This window comes from Nilaparvata lugens, chromosome 10, assembly GCF_014356525.2.
Source record: "Nilaparvata lugens isolate BPH chromosome 10, ASM1435652v1, whole genome shotgun sequence".
Classification (NCBI taxonomy): domain Eukaryota; kingdom Metazoa; phylum Arthropoda; class Insecta; order Hemiptera; family Delphacidae; genus Nilaparvata; species Nilaparvata lugens.
Genome location: NC_052513.1, coordinates 32,560,656 through 32,584,475, shown reverse-complemented (window position 1 = coordinate 32,584,475; position 23,820 = coordinate 32,560,656). Strand labels below are relative to the sequence as shown.

The 23,820-nt window shown below is 33.9% G+C and overlaps 1 protein-coding gene across 2 annotated transcripts in view; it reads left to right on the top strand.

Moving 5' to 3' along the window:
* Positions 1-23,820, top strand: part of LOC111050289 (MICAL-like protein 1) — a 157,436-nt gene that overhangs the window by 92,842 nt on the left and 40,774 nt on the right. For both annotated transcript variants that reach the window (XM_039437244.1, XM_039437245.1), the window contains exon 3: positions 12,440-12,624. In XM_039437244.1, coding sequence (XP_039293178.1) covers positions 12,440-12,624 — 185 coding nt within the window. The remainder of the gene's footprint in view (positions 1-12,439; positions 12,625-23,820) is intronic.

The window sequence follows — 23,820 nt, the reverse complement described above, 5'->3', positions numbered from 1 at the left end:
AGAAGAATAAAGCATTCAATACAAACTACTAAGAATGAACTGTGGAGAAGAAGCCAGAAGAGTATCAGGGTGGAAGTCTCCCTCCTCATGACGAAGCAGAAGAAGTAGGATACAAAGAAGAAGAAGAAGAAGAAGAAGAAGAAGGAGAAATAAAGAGGAAGACATGTTAAGGACAATTTCTCAGCGAAGACACATTAAATGAGGACACCTGTCTTATTGAGACTGCCTGCACTGTTTTGTTGTATGAAGAGAAGTCTCATACATCTCAGGGAGCGCCTTCTTCCTCCGACTTGTCCTTATTCCACCAACTCTCCTCTCCTCCTCCTTCTTATTCTAAATTTTTCTCATTTCTCCTTCTCCTTCATAGTTTTGTTCTGATGCTTTTGATTCTTGCTCATTCGCTTTTATTTTCCATTTTCTTCTCAGTCACCAGACTATTTCTTCGTAAGTCCAGTCATGTATCTTTTCCAGTTGGTTTTAAAGGTGAAAGAGAAGGATGGGCAAGAGAAGGGATTTTGAAAGGTAGTGGAAGAGGCAAGTACAATATGAGAAGTGGGGAATGACGAAACTGGTGGACAAGAAGATGATCCAAGAGGAGAGAAATGTATGAAACAGTGGAAATGATGAGAATTGATGAAGAAGAAGGAGAATGGGGAAAGAGAAGACGATGAAGAAGAAGAATAACCAGATCGAGTAGTAGGATCAAAGTTGAAGGGCCTATTATAGGAGGTGATATCCGGTGTACATATCAGCAGTCAGCAGGTTGCCAGTTGCCATTGATTCACCAATTTAGGTTGACGAACGGATGTGACACCATTACGTCCATCCTCCTCCTCCTCCTCCAAACTCCTCCTCACTTTTCACTCCTGATATTCATCCTTATCCTCCTCAACTTCATATTTCTCCTCATCCTTGTACCCTCTACTCTTCCTCCTCCTTCTCCCACTCCTTCTTCTCCTCATCATCGTTCTCCTTATCCTCCTTACTTCTCACTCCTCTTCCTCCTCATTCTCATCCTCATCACATACTCTTCATTTTTATCCTCATCTTCCTCACTTCTCACTCTTGCTTCCTCTTCTCCTTCCCATCCTCTTTCGTCTTCGTAATTGAATAAAATGAGTTAATTCTTCCTTGCTTGATATGAATTTCAATGTTTTTTAGATCTTTTATGTGTTTTATTTAATTATCCAAAAAGGTAATGTGTAATTAATCTGCACTCCAATAAATCCGCACTAATCACTTGAGAGACACCGACAAACCCAACCTTCCATGTTATATTTATTTATTTATTTATTCATATGCAAATACAATTCAGGTAAAAACAACAGGCATTTGCCCAAAACTGCTTTAAACCTTAATTTTGAATACACAGTCTAAAGGTTATGCAACTTACGTAACGTAAATGATGATTCGTACACAATTTTGAGTCCAAAAAATGTATCTACTACAATTTTGAATTTATCAAATTGATCAATTTCCAAATACGAATCCAAACAAAACTCTTCCTCCATAATTGCAAAAAAATATTGAAAATTTCAATCAAATCCACAAACTGATGTAAACATTATAAATATGAGGCATTTTATCCATAGCAGTGATTAAAACTTGAAGTATATATTAGGTAAATTTTAGTAAGTATTCTTTCCTTAGTTGTTCTTGTCCTCAAAGTAAGGAGAAAGAGGAGGACGATGATGATAAGGAGGAAAAGGAGTGGGAGTAGGAGGAAGAGTACAGGGTACAAGGATAAGGAAAATAACTTATAGGCATTCTTTCCCTCTGCAGATGCTCATACTGTTCGAAGGATAGTTTTAACGCTCAGAACTATGAATTATCAATTCTGTTGAGCTTGAAATTCTGGAAAAATTAAAAACAAGAGCGCAATATTGAAAATTTTGACTCAAAGGTTTCCCTTTGCCAGCGACTCATTGATCTCTTCATAGCAGATTATAATTCCCAGTCAAATTTCAAAGTTGGTAAGCCTCATCAGTAAGAGAGACTTTAATTATTCAAAGAGACAATCTAAGAACGAGAGTGGCAATCTATGATTCAGTATCAAAATAAGGTTTTGATGAGTATTTCAGGCTCTGACACAGTGATTGGTGAGCTGTATTCAATCATAATGAAAACACAAAGATGTAGACCAATATAACAAACAATTTATTATATTCGACTTAAAGAGTACAAAATACTGAGAGAACAGAAGTTACACTCTCTATACTCTCTGATTGGACTACATCTATGTGTTTTCAGTATTTTCGGTACTATTCTATAGTATTTTCGAATTCCTATTCCTGTGGTGAAAACAGTTCACCGAACTTTGGAAAACAGATTCACAACACCAATGAGAAAAACAAAGCGCATAATTACAGTGATCACAAACAGATTACACGTTTGTTACATAACATGTTCTGCCTCCTGTACGCATGCGCAGTCGCCTTCACGCGCCCTGCTAATTTATACAGTTGTTGTTCGGAATGAGAGAAAAATGTTGCGAACCTATTGCACAAACTTAACAATAAATTACATTCATTGACCTTTCAGTGTTGAATGAACAATTCCATTGTGTCGAGCTGGAGATATTCACATTAACCTATATACCTCTGTATATTTTATTCATTACCTGTATATATTATATTCTAGTTGCCTATTTCATTTATTATCACTGTATATATTCCAACTTGCCTTTACAATTCAGTTATGTTATTTATATATATAGAGAAGCGAAATGGCACCAGAAATTTATTCCTAGATTGCCTTTCGAATTTACTTATTTGAATCTATCAATTTTTTAATTGAATCTTTTTTTTGGAAAGTTGTGTTGGGTTTTAGCGACTTGTTAATAAATAATGACCATCGATCTTTACGTAACTCTGTCTTCATTGTTGGCTGGTTTCCCTGTTGAAGGCATAATATTTGATTCATTGTTTGAGTGGAATGTTCTCTATTATAGGATTGTATTACTTCGACATTTAAAGTGCTTCTAATGTCAGTTCTAGTGCCTTGGATTGACATTTTACTATTTCACGTATTTCATCTATTCATGTAATAATTCACAAAATATGACAATAGAGATGTAATAGAATGGAATCGAAGGTAATATAGTTTGGTAGGTTTGGAAAGTTCGCTTTTTCGATTATTGATTTCATCTCTGCTATCGATGAATATCCAATAGGAGATTTTTCTGGCACTATAAAAGAAATTCATTCTGATATTAAACCTTTGTGCATTTGAAATATGTTTAAGCCAAGTTTAAAATAATATTCCTTCATTCTCTTAATGACGCAGTTTTCTGTATTTGCAATGTAAGATTCTGACCATTCCTGGTCAGTATCATACTCATTTCTGACTTCTGTTTTCTCTCAGAAAACCAACAACTTCACATAAAACGTTGAATTTAACGATGAATATTAAAGAAGTTGAAACTAAAAAATAAAAATAGGAATTCCATTTTCGACTGTACTCTTTTGAGTAGTGTATTGAGATTGGTGGATATAAAAACTGTTGTAATTACTCAATAGCTCATATTATTGTAGAATTGGTAGCATTGTTATGATAGCCCATCAGTATTATCTTATTAACACTATGGAAAAATGTATGGATTTTGATCAAAACCTGAGTTTTCAGCTACAAGCTCGAATGAGGCAGTGTCTTTAATACAATAATTGATAATAATTGTTTCGCGTATTGGAAATCTTTTGACAGTCTTTTTCCGTCTTCAATAACAGCTGTTTCGCATATCCAAAGACTTTGAACAGTAATTGAAAGGTCTTTGAACACTCTTTAGAGACTACTCTTCAAAGATAATCTCCAGAGAATCAAAGATAACTCAATCGGCATACATCACGCCAAATCCTAAATTCATTAACAGTTTTAATCTTCTCATCCACATGGAATTCTTTTGTTTCGAGCGACCGGTGGAACAATTAATTTGAATTGAATAGCAACGGGGGTTTGTAAGCTACAATGTACAAAAGAAATTCTCATTAAAAATTTCCTGCCCATCTTCCCGAGTTCATGCACCGTTTTTGACCGTGTCCTCACTTAGTATATACTCTGCTACAATTGTACTATAACTATAGTTTGGCATATGCGTGCCAGAAGATACTATAACGGTCAATCAACTCTTTCTTAGCACTTACAGGGTAATGGACTTCCTGTATACCTGGTGGCTACTCTATACTCTCTTCACTCTATGCGCACTGCATATGTTCACGTTCGTACTCACACACACTCACGTCATCACGTCCCGTCACGTGGCTGTGTGTGTGTGTGATGGTCATTGCTCTATTTTGGTGTCACCGAACCGGTCAATTCACGTTTTACGTGGTAATGGGTGTAAATACTTTTCCAAAATAGGCTGTTCTGAATACAGAATTGAATGAATGCATCTTCAATGTCCAGTAGCTTGATTGATAGAATTTTCAACATATGATTTGACTTGGTTTGATAATAAATCAAAGAGGATACAAGTTCTAATAGCATTATATTTTTTATGATGATATTGGTGTATTTTCCTTACGACTTAATGATACTCCCATGATGTTTATAGATGTTCTGCTCCATTTCGTACAAGCCTTAGCTCAAACTTAAGGCAAATTTATATTCTATAATATTGATAATATTGATTTATTCTCTTTCCGCCTGCATAATATTATATTGATTTGATACTTCCTTCCATACTACTGTCTATCGAAGCTCTGCTCTTAAACGCTCTTTATATGAGCTTCAATTCAAAACTGAGGCACAGTGTTGAGCTATAATCAAAATTATCTCAAACCGAGGCTTCAAATCTGAATTATATTATAAATAATGTTTCCAACTCTGCTTGTATCAAATTCGAGCTTCATAATCAAAATCAAAATCAAACATAATCAAAATTATCTCAAACCGAGGCTTCAAATTTGAATTATATTATAAATAATGTTTCCAACTCTGCTTGTATCAAATTCCAGAATAATCGTTTCAATATTTTTTGTGCATCTATTATATTATGAAATTATTGTGGTTCAAATAAACAATAGAATCTGCCCGATAGCTTACTTCCCTCCAAGTACTGGTTGATTTCTTATTTTTATTATTTGTGAATTCCAAAAACGTTTTTACTTAGCATACGTTTGGTTATCTGGTTATTTCATCCATTCCATTTGTATTTTTTTTTCAAAGAAATTAATTTTTAATGTGTATCATCACTATACTAGAAAATTTACATGGTCGCATCATATGAAATCACAAGAAAGAATACTATCAACATTTAGAAATTCCCCATCCTACAGCCAAAATACTAACAAGATGGATTTGAACAGAGCTACTGAAATTAAAAGCTTGGCTCCGCCCACTTTCAACACTGGGTATGTTTCCCCACCACTGTTACTGTCAAGCAGCCAATCACAGACCAGCATAGTTCAGCCTATCAGAGACAGCGATCTCGTTAGCCAATCGCACGGGCGAAGCTTTCAAGGAATGAATCTCAATGTGTAATTCTGAAGAGTATATACAAAGATGGAAATTACTGAGATATTGCAATTATTCAAATGCTAATGAATTAATAAGAAGAAGTCTTCGGGGTGAATTACAGCATTTCATTTGGATTTTCGTTTAATAATAATTAGTATATTTAATTTTTTGTACTGGATCAGTCTAAATGTTACACGTTTTTAAATAATGTAGTATCGAATGCTATTAAATAATGTAACTCTTTAATTTAGATATACTTGACACTGTTAGCGTTCCTTATTAACATAAATTTTCAAATTCAACTAATGCTGACAGTATAAAGTGAATCTCACTATAGTTCAGTTACATCATAGTGCCAGGTTCTATTTATTCATCGGATTTACTTTTCGAGCTTCAATTTCATAACAATCAAACCAAACCTCATATTATATCCAATCGAATTAAATATATCCACATATATGACAGTTCATTGAATGAATGAATGAATTCATTTATTATTTACCAAAAACAACAATATACAAATTACAAAATACATTACTTTCGCACCTTATTTTTGAACCAACAAAGTTCCATCTTCAACTTCCCACAGCGTCATTATGACAGATTTCTGGATATTCGCTTTTCGTAATTAGCACAACTGTTAATTTCTGAATCCGGTCGTGTTAACAACATTGATCTACACTGTAGATCTACTGGTCTACGATTGCAACAAGTGTTGAAAATTCTCACGGAGTGCCTTATCACTGATCTCATAGTTCTCACTGTTGATGAAAAAATGTTGGCATAATTAGGGAATCCATTTCATTGGTACTACAACTGATGGTATGATACAGGAAATGTTCTGTCTTGGAAAATGATTAATTACTAAAGTTATCTTGGATGGAAATTGTGTGATAGGTTGTGATTCACAAGTGTTATTTGTCAATGCTTTTGTTGTTGCGTCAATGAAATATATTTGTCGATGACTTATAGGTAGTTTTTAAGCCCTTACATGAGTAACTTCCAATTGCTTCATAATTTTTCGATATTTCTATCATTGTTACGTGATATAATCACTTTCATTTCAGTATGTTTTCTTCAAGTGCATTCTGCTTGCTTCAATCATTATGAAAGAAATTTCATTTTTCCACTATCACATTATGAAAGTAAAATTATTTGTGTAGGCTACATTTTGTAACCTGAACCTTCATGATTTTTGTTTCGGTATATTTTATAGTAAGTCAGTTAATACTTTCATATTGATCAAATATCTAATATACAGGTGATTATTTCAACAATCTATGTATTTATCAATATCAAAACAGGCTATTTTGCCTAATCATTTAGATGAACTTGATATATCGAACAGTCTTTGAAACATTGTTTGGTAGTATTGTCCCTTATTTCTTCTTTTTGTTGAAAATTCATTCAGTTTTAAACTGTTCGAATTGCAGATGGCGAAGTTAGTGCGCAGCCGGCCCTCTCTTACACTTATTTCTCGTTCAAAACCCTATAATAAGTTTGCTCTTTCCAAGTAATGTGTGTTCATTGATCGTGTTTTATTCTATTGATAAACAAAATCATAAAAACAAATATTATTCTTCTTCTTTACTTCAAGGATTAGGTCTCGTCCTTGAACCACCATTTGATAAACCAATATTATCTCATATTTTGTTTGATGTTTCACTATGATTGTGATGGTTACATAATTATTCTATGATTTTGTTTTGCAATAATATCATAGACTACGCACTACTCTGATCTTCCCTTAATGGATTCTATGCATCCAATCAGTAAATCATTAAGAAATCCTTGAGAAGATTATTGATGTAGCTCCTCATCACTCCTGTATCCAATATACCAATTAGATAGTAAATTATTGTTTTCAAGACATTGCTCCAGGTAACATAATGATTTATATGCAAGTAAGATTTCAACCCGGTTAATCTGATAACTCAATATGAAGAAATTAGACGTCAAATATGCAGCAGTCAGTTGTAACCGTTGGTTGCAATTTAAATGTCCATCAAGTTGTCCGTTAAATTATTAGGTTGCAAAAACGTCAGTTGGCGAGTTGTAATGTGTATGATGCTGCATGGTCACTGGTTGGAATTAATTAGGAAAGGAAAGATGCATCTGGTGAGCTCTGCAAGGTGGGAGGGAGATGGAGATGTTGTGCAATGATTTCCAGGTGGATAGAAGAAGATGTAGGAAGAGACTTGGTCGAGAAGGAGAAGTGGAGAAGGATAGACGAAAAATGAGATGAGAAAGAATAAGTACGATAAGAAGAAATAAGAGAAAAAGAAGGAGAAGGAGGAGAAGATGAGAAAGTGGAGACGGAAAAGGAAAAGGAGGTAGTGAAGAAGAAGAATAGGGAAACAGAAGAAGAAGGATGGAAAAGAGATTGAGACGAAGATAAGAAAGAGGAGATGGAGAAGGAAAAGGAGGTGGTGAAGAAGAAGAAGAAGAATGAGAAAAATAAGGAGAAGGGGAAGATGATGAAAAAGAGAAGACGGAGAAGGAAAAGGAGGTGGTGAAGAAGAAGAATTGGGAAGAAGAAGAAGAAGGATGGAAAAGAGAAGGAGACGAAGATAAGAAGAAGTAGAAGAAGAATGAGAAGAATAAGGAGAAGGAGAAGATGATGAAAAAGAGAAGATGGAGAAGGAAAAGGAGGTGGTGAAGAAGTAGAAGGAGAATGAGAAAAATAAGGTCTCGGAGAAGAAGATAAGAAAGAGAAGACGCAGGAGGAAAAGGAGGTGGTGAATAGGAAGAAGTAGAAGAAGGAAAAGGAGGTGGAGAATAAGAAGAAGAAGGAGGAGGAGGAGATAAAAGTTATGATGATGAAGAAGAAGAAGGAGCAGAAGAAGAAAAAGAGGAAGAGGAAGAAAAATAAGAAGTAAGAGGAGAAATAGAAGCTATTGAAAACAGAAAACATTTTAGAAAACTTAGATGAGGGATTAAATACTGTGGGAGCATTCCTGGATCTAACCAAAGCATTTGACAGTGTGAATCATAAATTATTATTAAATAAACTTCAAATTACGGAATTAGAGGTAAAGAGCTTAGCTGGATCAAGTCATATCTAGAAGGACGGCAACAGTATGTAAATATAAAGTATACAAGCAATAAAAATCAGTACAATATTGGATCAAACTTAAAATGTAATAACTATTCTGTACCACAAGGATCGGTGTTAGGTCCATTTTTGTTTCTGTGCTACTTAGGGGGGTTGCCTAAATACATGTGCGATTTAGTTGAAAATAGTAAATTATGCTTATACGCTGACGATATAAGTCTGTGCATTGCTGATAAGGACTGGAACACAACAGAAATTAAATGTAACAATTCTATATCATTAACTAAAAAGTACCTAAATCACAGACATCTGCTACTTAATGATAACAAAACAAAGTTCCTCCATTTTACTTGTAGAAATTCAGAGGTAAAACAACTTAATTCCGTAGATAATAAGAAAGAAATTAAATTTTTAGGCCTATATCTTGAAAACACACTTAGTTGGTCCGTTCACATTCAAAAAATATGTAAAAGATTAAGCTCAGGAATTTTCGCGCTGAGACGACTAGCAAAAATTTCCAACTTAGAAACGTTAAAAGCAGTGTACTTTGCAATGATCCACTCCCACATTTCATATGGAATTGAAATATATGGAGGAACAAGCATCTCAAACTTGAATAAAATACTCCTATTACAAAAAGAAGCAATAAGAATAATTCTAAATCTTGATAGAGAGCAATCATGCAAGCCATTCTTCAGTAAGTTAAAGTTCATGACGGTGTACAGCCTGTACATTTATAGGACAATATTATATATAAAAACTAACGAATCTAGATTCCCACGGCAAGTAGATATACATAATTACAACACAAGAAATAAAAATAATTTTACAGTAAAGAAACACAATAAGGAAAAATATAAACAAAGTCCAACGTACATGGGAATAAAATTTATTGGTTGTCTCCCAGGTTGCATAAGACATGAACCTGATAGATCAAAATTTATGGAATTGCTGAGAGCATATTTGATGGATTTAGCATGCTACAGTATAAACGAGTTTACTGTAAAAAAATGAATTTTATACAGTCACTGATTTCTCTTTAGCTTTAAGTTAGTTTTAGTTTTTGACTTTTTCATGTACATTTTCATGTATGTTTTGGAAAGAAATAAATGATTGATTGATTGATTGGAGGATATGGAGATGAGAGAGAAACAGAAGAACGAGAGGACAAGAAGAATGAAACAAGAGGAGAAAGAGTACTGAAAAGATAGACAAGCCTGAGATGAGGAGACGCAAATGAGTGCAATGTTCGAAAGAGGTGAAAGAGATTTAGAAAAACCGAAGAGAAAATAAAACAAATCGGACCCAATACAAGATGTGTAACTATGATTATGGAAAAGTATATTAGAGTAGGTTAGGAGACGAAAAAGCTGAGAAATTGAAAATGGAGGGAAAATTAAGAAGTAGAGAATCCTCCACAAAAAGAAAAAATCAAAAAACAAGAAATTGTAGTGTAGAACAATTGGAACAAAACGAAATAGGTGAGAGGTGAAGCTGGTGTAGAATAGAATATTGAAGGACCTATAAAGAAATGATAGAGAAGAAAAGAACATGATGATAAGTGAGAAATGAGGAAGAACAACAAGAGCAGTTAGGAAAAATCAAGTTGAGGCTCTTCATCCTCTATTTCTTTCCATATTCTTCATCCCCTTGCTTGATGAAGATGAATAAGAGAGGAGCAGAAGATGAGGCTCGAATGATTGAAGCTAGAGAAGAAAACGATGATGAAGAGAAGGTAAAGAAACACGATAGACACTGCTGATTATAGTAGAAAATAAGAGCACAGAATAAGGATAGATTGAGGAAGAACGCAAGGAAGAGGAAGAAAGGAAAACTGGAGGAAATGAGCTGTGATCAAAGCAAAGATTTAGTGGTGCTTATGACCGCGACCGTGACAATCAAGACTGGGCCGAGTCCTAGAGCCGAGACGAAAGATGCAAATTATTTACAGTGCAGAGTGCAGTCTGCAGTGGGCATGCGCATGCGCAGGCGGCTGCAATGCAAATGCAATACTAAACTGGCCACTCACACTAATGCAATGTCACTGTCACTCATCTCAATCCTCTCTCTTATAACCCACTATCTGTCAGCGTGTTAGCTCTTGTCTCTCTTCTTCTTCTTCTTCTTCTTCTTCTTCTTCTTCTTCTTCTTTTTCTTCTTCTTTTTCTTCTTTTTTTTCTTCTTCTTCTTTCAATCGTTCTCTCTCTCTCTCGCTCTCTCTCTCTTCTGTGCTCTTGGAAAGATGATTTGCTACCTGTTCATTGGCCGGTGTATGACCGACTTGTTACAGATTGTAATCAGCTGCCGACCTCTTATTCTTTTGTTTGTTTCACTCTTCTTTTTGACAGTTCATTTGTAATTAAATTAATTTTATGTATATTTTGTTCATCAAATTTTTTATTCAGATTTCCATGTTATCTATCGAACTGAAATAACAATAAACTGTTTGTAAGTCGGAACAGGCGATAGCCCAATCCTTGGGCTATGTAAAGCCCGGTCCAGACGCTCAAGCAAAAGTCGGAGCATGTAAGTCGTTGCGTCTGGACGGTAAAACGGATGGGTCTTCAAGCTCAAGTCGTCAAACTTAAAATGTATCGGCCGGCAATCTTTTTCCATCAAACCGTCCGTCTTTTGCCTATTCACCAAAACCTAAATCGCGTAAAAATGGAGATAGATAAATTGTGATTTCAGATTCGGATTCAGCGCCTTCAAATTAATAAAATGCCTCGCGATTACTTGAAAATAAGCAAGTTTTTTATTGATTTTATATAACGCTTTTTTTCTTTCCTAATTCTCATGATACTCACAGAATTTAATGTTGATATTATGATTTTAGTTGTATCGACAATAATTATTAATATTAAAAATAATTATTAGCATTATAATGCTAATAATTTGTTTTAAACAACTATGCTAATATCATTAAAAGCTTACCGAGTTGAAAGCAGAGAAAAAGTCGGGCGAAAAAATAATAAGCTACATCGAGTTACCAATATTGCATGCCACATTGATTGCAATTAATAGTCCACACGACAGCTGATTTTTTACCAAATTACAATGGGATATTAATTGCATGCAAGTAATAATCCACTCGACAGCTGATTTATGATGTCTATAGTCTGATTTTTACGGTAATATTGGCGTTTGAAAGAGACTTCTTTTCCTTTTGTATCATCCTTAAAATGCAAAATTTCAAAAAACCTTGTATATACGTCGACGCGCAATTTAAAGAGGAACATAACATACCTGTCAAATTTCATGAAAATCTATTGCCGCGTTTCACCGTAAATGAGGAACATATAAACAAAATTATAAACATATTTTCAGATTCATCTTGCAATTCTCGAAGCAATGCAACGTGAGAAAATTTGTGTCTTTTCAACCAGTCCCTACTCCAACGTGAACGATGAACTCTACCTTCCTTCCTATTTTTTACACACAAAACAAAAGTGGCCAAGAGTACTAGCTCTTCCATAGTTGATGACGAACTGAACTTGTGAGCACAAAAATAGGAAAACGGACGACATAAGACGGATGCGTGTGGACGCAATTTTACATCCGTCTTTTGCTTGAACCAAACGATCAGTCTTTTGCTTGAGCAAACGACTGATGGTTAACTTGAGCGTCTGGACCCGGCTTTAAGGTGCGTACAGACTTGAGCGCCACTTCACTTTTTACCAGCTGATGCTCTATGCCTATTATAAGTTATCTTTATTTGTACAGAAACAGTGAGATAAGCATAGCATCAGCTGATGAAAAGTGAAATGCGCGTGCTCGTGGCGCTCAAGTCTGTACGCTGCTTGAGACGATGATGATTTTGCTTATCAACCAACAAATTTTCTTCAATTTTTTGCTAATCAACTAACTATAGTTTTTTTCAATTTTTCTGCTGGCAACCAACTAATTTTCTTCATTTTTTCTGCCCAACAGAGACTTCCCGAGCCTGGAGAAGGGCGACGTTTACGCGAACAACGAGCTGGCTTTCAGGGTGGCCGAACGCCATCTTGGAATTCCGGCCCTCCTCGACGCAGAAGACATGGCCCTCTACGAAGTGCCCGACCGTCTCTCCATCCTCACCTACCTGTCGCAGTTCTATCAGGTGTTCGCGTCGCAGGGTGAGTGACATCAATCAATCAATACATCCAAAAGTTGAGAGTAATCCAATTATATTCACAAGTTGATACCCTAAAGTTAAGATACCAAATAATAGTAAAACAAATAGTAATAGAGTGAAGACTGTGATGCCTTAGAGTAAAGATACTAATATATACTTGAGTGTTGAAATATTTATCAATCAAATGATAAATATTCATTGAAACATTGAGTGTCATGCAATCAATTTACAATTTGATACCATAAAGATATCGTTGAATACTAATTGTACTTGAGTGCCAAAATATTCATCAATTATTTATAAATTCATTGAAACGTGTAAATTCATCCAATTAATTTACAAGTTGATGCTAACTTTCCATGTTCTTAATTAATCGGATAGAATTTTTCCCAATATTTATCAGCCACTACAAACACGTTGATAATAATGAAGATTAATAATCAATATCATTATCAATGTATTATCAAACAAGTTGATAACAATCAACTACTGATAAACCCATAATGTTGCTTAAAGTTGCGTACAGATACACGCGCCGTGAACATGATCAATTCACTTTTAATCAGCTGATGCCAAGCTTTTTATATCTGTATCTTACCGTTTTTGTAAAAATACAGATATAGTCAGCTGATTAAAAGTGAATATCCATTTTAAAAAATAAATAATAATATCGATTGACAAAACTAGTACCCATCAGAGTAGAAAAAACTGATCATCGACTAATAATGTTACCAAATCTACTTTCAAATAAGTTGAATGATGTCTGCCAAAACTACTATAAGGGCGAGTGGAGAAAAGCTGATGAATCAAATAAGGTCCAAGAACATAATGTTCACTCCATCTATTATAAAAAACTTTGAATAGTAAAATAACTTAAACTTGGAACACAGTCCTAATTTAACTATCAAAGTTTTATCGGGTGTATGAAGCTTAGGGTGATTAGAGAAATATTGATTCAATCAATGAAAACATAGACGATTTCATGTCTACCAAATAATAATAATTGAAGGCTATAATAGTGGCCAAGCTATTACCCTTTTTGAATCTATAATTTAATGATCTGCAATTTTGACAATGAATAAGAATTACTACAAAATGGATGCAAATCATTGTATTCTAGAACTTGAATGAAATAGCTTCATACTTCCAAAATATAATAGCCCCGTGTTTCGGATGGACACGTTAAGGCGTCGGTCCCACCTGCATAAAATCAGTCGTTAGGTCATGTCAGAGGCCCTGAAATTGATCAGTTGCGACCGGAAAACTCTGACACCAGACCTGAGCCAGCCAGGTCACACGATATTATTATAGCCAAATCAGTTTTATCGATTCTTCCCATATATGATTCCACACATGGGGAGAATCCATGAGAATTTTGAATTTGAGAAATGAGAATTTTTCTCCTTCACTATTAAAACGTCACTAGTTTTTGCAAATATGTATGTAGATAGGCATTATTGTCCGAATTGGAAATTGATAATCTAACGAATTAAATATGTCGTTGGAGGTTTGTCGAGAAGGATATGAAATGAATATTTTTGATTTTCAGACTTTTCATTTGAATCGGCTAGATCGAATGCAAAGTGTAAAATCGGATAACCAGGCTCCAGCCGCCTACTGTTTCTCTTCCCATCAACCATGGCTGACAGATGATGAATCGCATTTTAGCTCGCTATCATCGACCTGTCCCTCTCTCATTCGCTCTCTCTCTTTCTTTCTCCTCTCTCTTCGATCGATATCCTCAAAATACCTCCACTAAAAGCAGATAGCAAAGAAGAGGCAGGCAGAATAAGCATTGGATTTGTCGACTGGAAGCGTTCAGTTTTCAGTTCAATGGAGTTCGTTCCATTCTATGCGAGAGTTTGTTTATCTAATTATTCCATCCGCTTCGAAAGTTCGGTTCAGTTGTTGAATTAGTGAGTTACGAATCAATAATTGAGTGTAGTTGTTTGCTAGCGATCTGAGAATATATTTGAATCATTGTCCAGTTTACTACATTGTTTGTGTTAGCGCGGTGTAGTTCAAATTTGTGAGCTTACTAGATTTTAGAGCGATGTAGTTTATTCAGTATAGCTGTAGTAAGTAGTTACTAGTTAGCTGCAAGTCTAGTTAATAGCAGACTAGGTACTAGTCTAGTTACTAGTTAGGAGTGAATATAATGAAAACACTGAGATATAGTCAGAAATATCATTAATTTATTACAAAATCACATACATTTTTCAACAACAAAGGTTTTGTCTTCAGTGAACACACAGAGAACATACAGTGAACACACTAAAGATGACACCATTGGTGTTAAAAAATGTATATAATTTTGAAATAAATTAGTGAAATTTCTGACAACATCTCAGTGTTTTCATTATGGATAGATATCACATCATCTCACCAACAACAGTATCTGTAGAGTGAAGATATTCAATAGTATTATTTATCTCATCTATATTAATTTATTATTCATTTCATAGTATCTTTTGACTCTGCTTGTAGTTTTTAGTAGTTGTTTATCCATTAACAGCCTTAAAATTTATTGAGGACATCAAATTAGTTTATATTTTGTTGTGAGGTTAGTTGTTTATTATTGACTAAATTTCAGTTAAGTTGGGTTCAAACTTAGAGTAATTTGTTTATTATCTGTCTGAAAGTCTATCTGGTTTGTTGCAATCATGTTAATTCCGAAACGTTAGAGTCCAGTGTCAAGATTGTAAATAGAAGTTATCTAAGAGAATTAAAAATTCCCAATTTTTTTAATTTGATTTGAGGAGGGAGGTTCTTTCTGATTAGAAGATTTGATCTGTAACCATTCATTTCTTGAATGGTTCCAAATTTTCTTAAATAACTCAATATTATTCGTTACAAGTGGTAATTGAATGGAATACTTCTAATCAATTTATTATATTAATTCAAGCCATCTAAATTCAAAATTTATAGTTTTAATGTTTAATTTGGTCTAAAATTGTATAAAAATTGTACACGTGAAATTCTAACCTGATCTTGGATTTTGTCACCTATAAATTTGGAAGAAAAATAGCACTACCTTATTATTTTATCTAACCATGTTATTACATCAGTGTCATTTGCATTGTGAATTGTGTGTGAACACGTGTCTCTGTTGCAATAATAAACTCTACTGTATCCAGTGAGATACATTCTCTTACATTCTATACTCACTGACTGTATCTGTATTACATGGAATTCAATATGGTTTGAGTGAATTATTGAGGAAAATATGTAAATCACGTCAAGTAACTAGATCTGCTGTAACTATGTTTCTATATTAGAACTCCAGCGCGAAAAAGTGGTCTTGATTCTAGATAAAATGAGGTTCCATTATTATTCTACGATATCCTTGACACCTTTATTAGTCTGCAGAGTCGTTATTCCACAGACGATTATATTTTATAAGAAATAGTTTCGTAAAAAAACTCTCCATCCTATTATTATCAATGTTTGGAAAAATTCTCTTGCGTGAAGCCTTTCTGTTGTTTATAAACAAACAGCGGCACCCATAATCGGCTTCCTTTCACTCTTTCAATTATTTTTTTAGTTGATCCAGTTTCGCAGGATTCGGCAATCTCCCATCCAATATACAGAGCAGGTTCAGTTTATTTTTTTCGTCGATAACTGACTAAAAACAAATTTCGGAACAGATCTGAGGCAGTAAGTGGGTCACACTGCCGATTGGTAGAAATAAAAGTGGAATGAAGGACGGTAATCTTATCAAGGAACTAATTGGTGAAGGATAAGTATTGGAGTTATTGGAAGAAGGAGATAAGGATGAAAGAGATATTGGAAGAAAGGAAATTTTAATAGGAGTGTGAAGGAGAGTGGACAGGCAGGATTAGGAAATAGGGTGAGGAGAAGTAGGTGGACTGGGTGAATTGGTGGGGATGAGAATACGAAGACAAGATATGGAACAACATTAGAATTTGAAGTGGAAGATGAGTGATAAATTAGAAATTAAGAGATGAATGGGAGGAACGAGGAAGGAATATTTATCTATTTATTCGTAGACAATAGATACAATCCAGGTGTAAACAACAGACATTTGCCCAAATCAGCTTTTAACTTCAATTAAAAATAAATAGTCCAGATGTTATGTAGAGTTCAAAGACCTTAAAAATGCATAGACTCACATGCAACGCTAGTGTCGTACTAGGAATTGAAATCGGCCATTGAGCGGGCAACATATAAGATTATTACATACAAATGCCTTTGTAATCTATATTATTACAAATATATAGATATAATATGTCGTGCTACATATACCCCAATGGCGGCCTTCAATTTTCAAGTAAGAGCATTGGGAAGGCATAGGCATTGTGGGTCTATATCTCTTTAAGGTCTTTGGTAGAGTGATTTGATTAACACACAATTTTAAGTCAATAAATGATCATCTCATGATCTTGTAAATGGAATTTACTTCCAAACAAGAAACCTCCATCACTATTTTCAAAATATTTAAAATTTCACTTGAAACCAAGTTAAAAATACGTTGGCCTATTTAAGCTACCACAGCTGAAATATAATATGAAGGAGTGATAATATAATATAAATATAATACAAGGAGTGTATAAGTATAAGTATAATACAAGGATAAATATAATACGAGGAGTGAAAATAAATAAAAGGAATAACTACAGGAAGTAAAAATGGTAAACAAGAGATTGGAGATAACAGGACAAGTTCATCAATAATGTAGAATCATGAGATAATCTGAGTCTGATAGGTTTAAAGAAAAAGAAGGTAAAGGTGCAAGAGATAGTGGTGAAGAGAAAGAAAATGGATAAGTACATAGACAGAAAATAGTCGAAAAGAAGATAGTGGCCATTTTTATGGTGAGAAAATTATTTGGTTGCTGGTAAATGAAGAGAAAATCTGATATTGGACTGGAAAAAAATTAAATAATAAATAAAAGTGGAAAAAGAACATGAAAAGAGGAGAAGTAGGAGACAAGTCAGAGAAGTAGGAAAAAGTAGAAAAATGAGGAGTGAAAATAAATGATTAGAAGAGTCTGGAAGAGTGAGAGAGATTGAACAGCATCCGAGATGAGAAGGTGAAAGTGATAAGGGTGTGGCTGAAGCACACACACTATGCGTAAATCTTCCAGACCAAACGCAACCAATTTTGTTTTGACAATCAATTATAGAGTCGCGACTCGGGAAGTAGTAGTGGAACTAATAGACTCCTATCACACCAACGTCTTTCCTATTGCGTTGAGCTTAGAAATTGAAAGCCTTTATAGGTTAAAGTACTGCTGTACAGTAGAAAATACTGCATTATGTTTTGTATACCTTTACTTTATCCTTTAACTTGATTTTCTTCGTCTTCTTCGACTTCTTCTCATCTTGTTTTTTGTTTTTGTTATTGATGTTGTTGTTGTTGCTGTTGTTGTTGTTGTTGTTCTTCTTCTTCTTCTTCTTCTTCTTCTTCTTTTTCTTTCTTCTTCTTCTTCTTCTTCTTCTTCTTCTTCATCTTCTTCTTCTTCTTCTTCTTCTTCTTCTTCTGCTTCTTCTTCTTCTTCTTCTTCTTCTTCTTCTTATTGTATTTCTTTTGCTTCTTTTTATTGTTGTTCTTCTTCTTTTCCTTCTTCTACTTCTTCTTCTCACTTCTTTTATATCAGTCTTTCTACTCTCTTATCATGGTTATTCCTATCTTCTCCTTTTCCTCCTTCTCCTTCTCCACCTCCTTCTTGCTCCTTTTCCCATCATAAGGTATTCCTCTATGAAGTTCACAATCACGCTATTTAATTTCCATTCAGGTCCGCCATCAATGTATTTGCATTAAAGAGTTACGTAGAACTTTGATTTCAAGCTACTCTATTCATTCTTTGAATGGAAATTTATACTAATTATTTATTTCATTGACAATCACAAATCATAATTAAAATATGATATAAGATTGGGAGAAGACAACAGGCATACCCCAAAACTGTCTTTTACCAATCTTTTACAAAGTTTCAAAAAAGAATGTGGTTATAATTTCACTTTTCACTTCAAAAAGTCCAATTTCCACTTCAAAACTAATGACTAAACTAGGAATTTTCAATTTTAATACTTGAAAACAAAAATATTTCACTCAAATCTCTACAAATTGGAAATTTTTGAGTAATTTTGTAAAATGTTGAGCCAGAAAAGAAACACAACTTCACTATCAATTTCGTAGTAATCAACTTCGATTACAATTGAAATTATTGTAGTAGTCTGTCCATTTGACTACAACAATACTGGCCACAGTAAATAATAATATGAAGAACAAATTGTGCCAATTAGACAAATACAGAATTGAATGTACTGGGAGGTTAGTCTCTACATTGTATAAATCAAATTTAAGTACATTTTACTTTCATTTCTATTTATATTAACTTTTCGATTCTCCTTATGGTTCTTTTCATCATTTTACTCAGTTTTCTTCTTCCTCTTCGTCTTCTTTTCATCTTTTTGTTCTTTTTCATCTTGTTGTTCCTCTTCCTCTCCTCATTTTTCTTCTTTTATTCATTTCTTATCCACTTTTTAGTTTTCTTCTCCTTCTTGTTCTTGTTCTTCCTCATCATACTCTTCCTCTTCTTCTCCATCATCTTCATACATTTTATTTTTCCTCTTATTCTTCTCGTTTTTCTCGATCTCTTTCTTTCTCTTCTTGTTTGACTACAAGGAAGCAACTTGTAGGCCTACTCACCTACCTAAATGTGTGTCCCCCATAATAGCATCCGTGTATGGATTTGAAATTAGCTCCCATACATAACCAGCATTCATAACCAGTTACCAGTTTTCGTCCTAAAACGAACAGACCACCTATATAAACAGCAATTGGTCACGATTGATTCTCTCTATACCTTTATTCAATCTCCAAACTTCTCAATATACATATATTCGAATACTGTACGTATATTATCTCCAGATTTTTCTCGGCCGAATCCTACAAATTATTCAATAGTTTCGATCTTCTTCTCTTCTCTCATTCTTATAACCATTCTCTGCCTCCTCTTCTCCCTTCAATAATCTTCCTCTCTTCTTCATCTTATTTTCCCCTCTCTGGGTCATGTTCACCAATAATATGTTTTCTCTCTTTTATTCGTTGACATTTTCCTTCTACCCTTGGCTTTCCACTTTTTTCCCATTATTCTTCCTCTCTTCTTTTTTTATCTTCTTCATCTTCTTCTACTTCCTCTTTTTCATCATCATCTTTTTCCTTGTCTCCTTCTTTCTCTTCTCCCTCTTCTTCTACTTCTTCTTTGCCCACAACACTTGTAGTATTTTAAAGTGCTATAAATAAAGGCAATTATCTATCCATAAATCTATTTTCTTCATCCTTTTCCTTTCTTCATCACTATCTTCGTAGGCTTCTCATAACTTCAGGTCCTTCTTTCTTCCATTCCGTCCTCATCTCTCACTCAATATTTCCCATGTGGTTTGCACCTCCTCGTTCTCATGTTTTCTCTCTCTATTGATACGTTGATGCGTTGTTTTTTCATATTGTTTGGAAATTTTTTTTATCATATTATTTGTATTTTTTTGTATTGTTATCCTGTAATAGAGAGTTAAGTGCAAGAGAGGGCCGACTGCGCTCTCTACGAAAATAAAGGCTGTAATTCAATTCAATTCAATTCTACTTTTCCACATAATATACACTCCTGTCTATCCTTTTAGCCAGTGTGTTGATGAATAGTATGAAAGAAAATATATTGTAATTGAAGCTATTGTGATAATATTGTAATTGCAGTATTGTAATTTTATCACAGTATAAATAATATAAATATATTTATTCAAAATGTATGAATTCAGGGCTACTTTCTTTTTTTATATATATTTATATTAGGTGGAATTTAGCGTATGGCAGATACACAACAAATATATAGCTTATGAGTCTCAAATGCCTAGATATACACTGTATATTTCCAATTCCTTTGAGATTTTGTGTAGTTTTTGGTCAGGAGAACATACGTTTGTCTGACCGCCATCATTTGCTAGTCCATTTAGCGTTACCCAATGTGCACCATGGAGGCGAACTAGCGTTACTATATTTGAATTATAAAAACTGATTGCTGGTTAAAGAAGGTTAAAACTGAATATAATAAGTATCCCTTTCCTGTGCTACTAAATAAAACCTATTTCATCTTTCAATGGGTATCATCTGATTCAAGTTCAATCTCGTTAGAAAGCGTCATTTCTCCTAAACTGTCTCGCTCATTCAAATTCGCATCACGTCGTGTCTGCAATCGACACTCTTCCTCCTCCAACTACCTCTCCTCCTACCCATCCTCGTCCTCCTATCTGACTTCCTCTTCCTCATCTCTAGGGCGTTGTCAGCTTCCGGCCAGGGACACTCCCGTCCACCGGTCAAGATACAACTTCTTGTCTCAGTAGCTGATTAGGAGCGTCTGATGTTTAGTGTTTTCATTATCGGTCACTTTCTCACTTTTTATTATCCACTTTCCTACCTTTCATCAACTCTGTCCCTAATTACTGCTCTCTTAGGTTTGTCTCCCAATTCTACCTTTGCTTTCTCTCTTTTATAATTGGTTTCTATAATTCACTCTTTTATCATATCATTCACTTTAGTACTTCTGAATTTGCATGTTAAGCGGGTTGCATCTTCTTGATTGAAGGCTCTTCAGTTGAAAGTGAAGTCCAATCAACTGTTTCTACTTGCTAGAATCAGAGACAAATAATACATATTTAACTGTATTTTTACTCTATGCTATAGTGAGGTCCACGTTATAATGACTGATTTAATTCAAAAATCATGTTAAATATAGTGGGGAATGTTTGTACTCGTGACTAGAGCACAAGATTTCTTTTACTAGCAACGCCAATTATTTAACAAAAAATAATTTATTTATTTTCTTGTAACACTGTTGATAATTGGTGAATAAATTTGATTTGATTAAAATTGGTGTTACTATCATTGGACAAAGCAGATCAAAGCGCTTTCTTTCTCTAATGTTGCCAGATGGTTCCTTAACAATGTAGGAATATAGTTAATTAACAAGATATTTTCTCTCAATTATGAAAATTTATTATTCAATCATTGCTAAATAAGTTTTCTCGATTAATAAATAATAATTCTTGTTAAAGTATATAAATTATAATTTATCAAGAATGATCAGTTAATACATCAGATATACCGGTATCATCTATTCTCTATTGAAGGCAGTGGCAAGGCAGAGAATCGGCAACGCTGTACTCCTATCTCTCTCCACTGCCATTATAACGTGGACCGCATTATAGAATCTACCTCTAATGGTAGTAGTTCAAGGGCGGAATTCCGTTACCCATTGTAGCTGTTTTTAGAGTTATTCAGAGGAAACTCACATACTACTGTATCATAGTTTATAATGAGTGTGATAAGAAATTATACAAATTAGGAAGTTACATAAAAAAAATAGAAATACAAATCTCAGTACTCTTTTGAATTTAATGTTTGAAACATGTTGTGATAAAATAATTTAAAAGAGTATTAAGATTTGTATTTCTATTTATATTACAATTGAACGTCTGAGTGGAAAAACAGTAATATTCCAAAAACGCCAAATCCGAGAATTTCAAAAAAACTATATCAAGTAAACTTGTAACTTTAGAAAAATACTTAGCATTGTGAACTTGTAGATTGATAAGCTGAGAATCTCATATCAGAATTGCAAATCTGTAACTGTATTAGTTGTATGAATATAAAATAATTTGTATTTTGGAATGTTACCTTTCTTCCACTCAACTAATCTTTTTAAAAGAGACGGTATCAATAAGGACTTTGCTTATTGGGGATGATATGAATATTTTATTGAATACCAACATTATAAAACTACAATAATTTTTACTTGTATACACTAATAAATCATGAATTTAGCCCTAAATAAAAAGACTATAGGAAGTTACAAGTTGCATACTATAGTCTCACACCAGTATGAGAAGTTTTCAACAGATTCTGGTTCGGCATGATACCTGATAATGTATCAAAATATACTTCCACGTATAATCTGCAAAGTACGTTAAAACAGCTCTAATTAGTATTCCATTACACAAATGTTGGTACAACTGAAATCCATTAACTCTGTTAGAACTCTGTTAATGGATGCATTTGGTTTGCGGTGTTTAGACACAAAACACTGTTTGTTGACATACTGTGAGTCACTCTAAACTGTCAGCTTTTGTTGAATGGGAAGCTTTGTGGTTATTTACAAGGAAAACTGACAGATCTGTCTCTCAGTTCAGTATAATTCCTATATTGTGAGTTTGACTTCAAACTGTCAGCATTAGTTGAATGGGGGGCATTGATGTTATTTATGAGCACTACTGTCAGTTTGAAGTGAAGTAAACGACTTTTGTGTACCGCTGAAAACCTCCGTTAAGTCGCTAATGGCAGGCTAAATTACAGTTTTCCAAACGGAAGCTTTTCCCAAGGCCAAACGGAAGTTAACTCACACGTTTCGTCCACTTAACCTGCTAATTATTTCACTAAAGAAGGGAAACAAAGGAGAATTTAGATGAATATTTTAGAAGCTAGGTTAGAAGGAGTGTGATTAGATTGTGATTAATTTACTATTGATTTAGATTGTGATTAGTTTACTCACACGTTTCGTCTACTTAACCTGCTAATTATTTCACTAAAGAAGGGAAACAAAGGAGAATTTATATGAATATTCTAGAAGCTAGGTTAGAAGGAGTGTGATTAGATTGTTTGTGCTCAAAATTATGACTATGTATGGGTGGAAAAATAATTGGAGCTTTTTGCATTTTTGTGAGTGGTTGAATTAGAGAAAATGATAATAATGATTTTATCTATAGTTATGAATCTCTTCAACTAGTATAGATAATTGTTTTGCTGAGGATGATGTCATCATGAGCTTCAAGCTTGAAGCTTGTGCGTGGGTAATGAGACGGATGATGATGATGAGAGATTGATTGAGTACTTTATTTATGTAGATTACAATATATACTGGCTTATACACTTATATACAATAGCTTACAATACAGCAAAATTATAGATGAATTTACATAATATAGACTAAGAAAATAATCATTGAACTGTATATGATATGAAAAAGCAATTTGTAATATGATAACTATAGATAATTTGTAATAGATAATTATATTGTTAAGCATCTACATAAATTGGCGGAGCTTTGGACATATCAATGTCCATTCTTTGGAAATAATATTAAAAATATCCTCCCCACTAACTCTCTACCAGAGATGAGAGA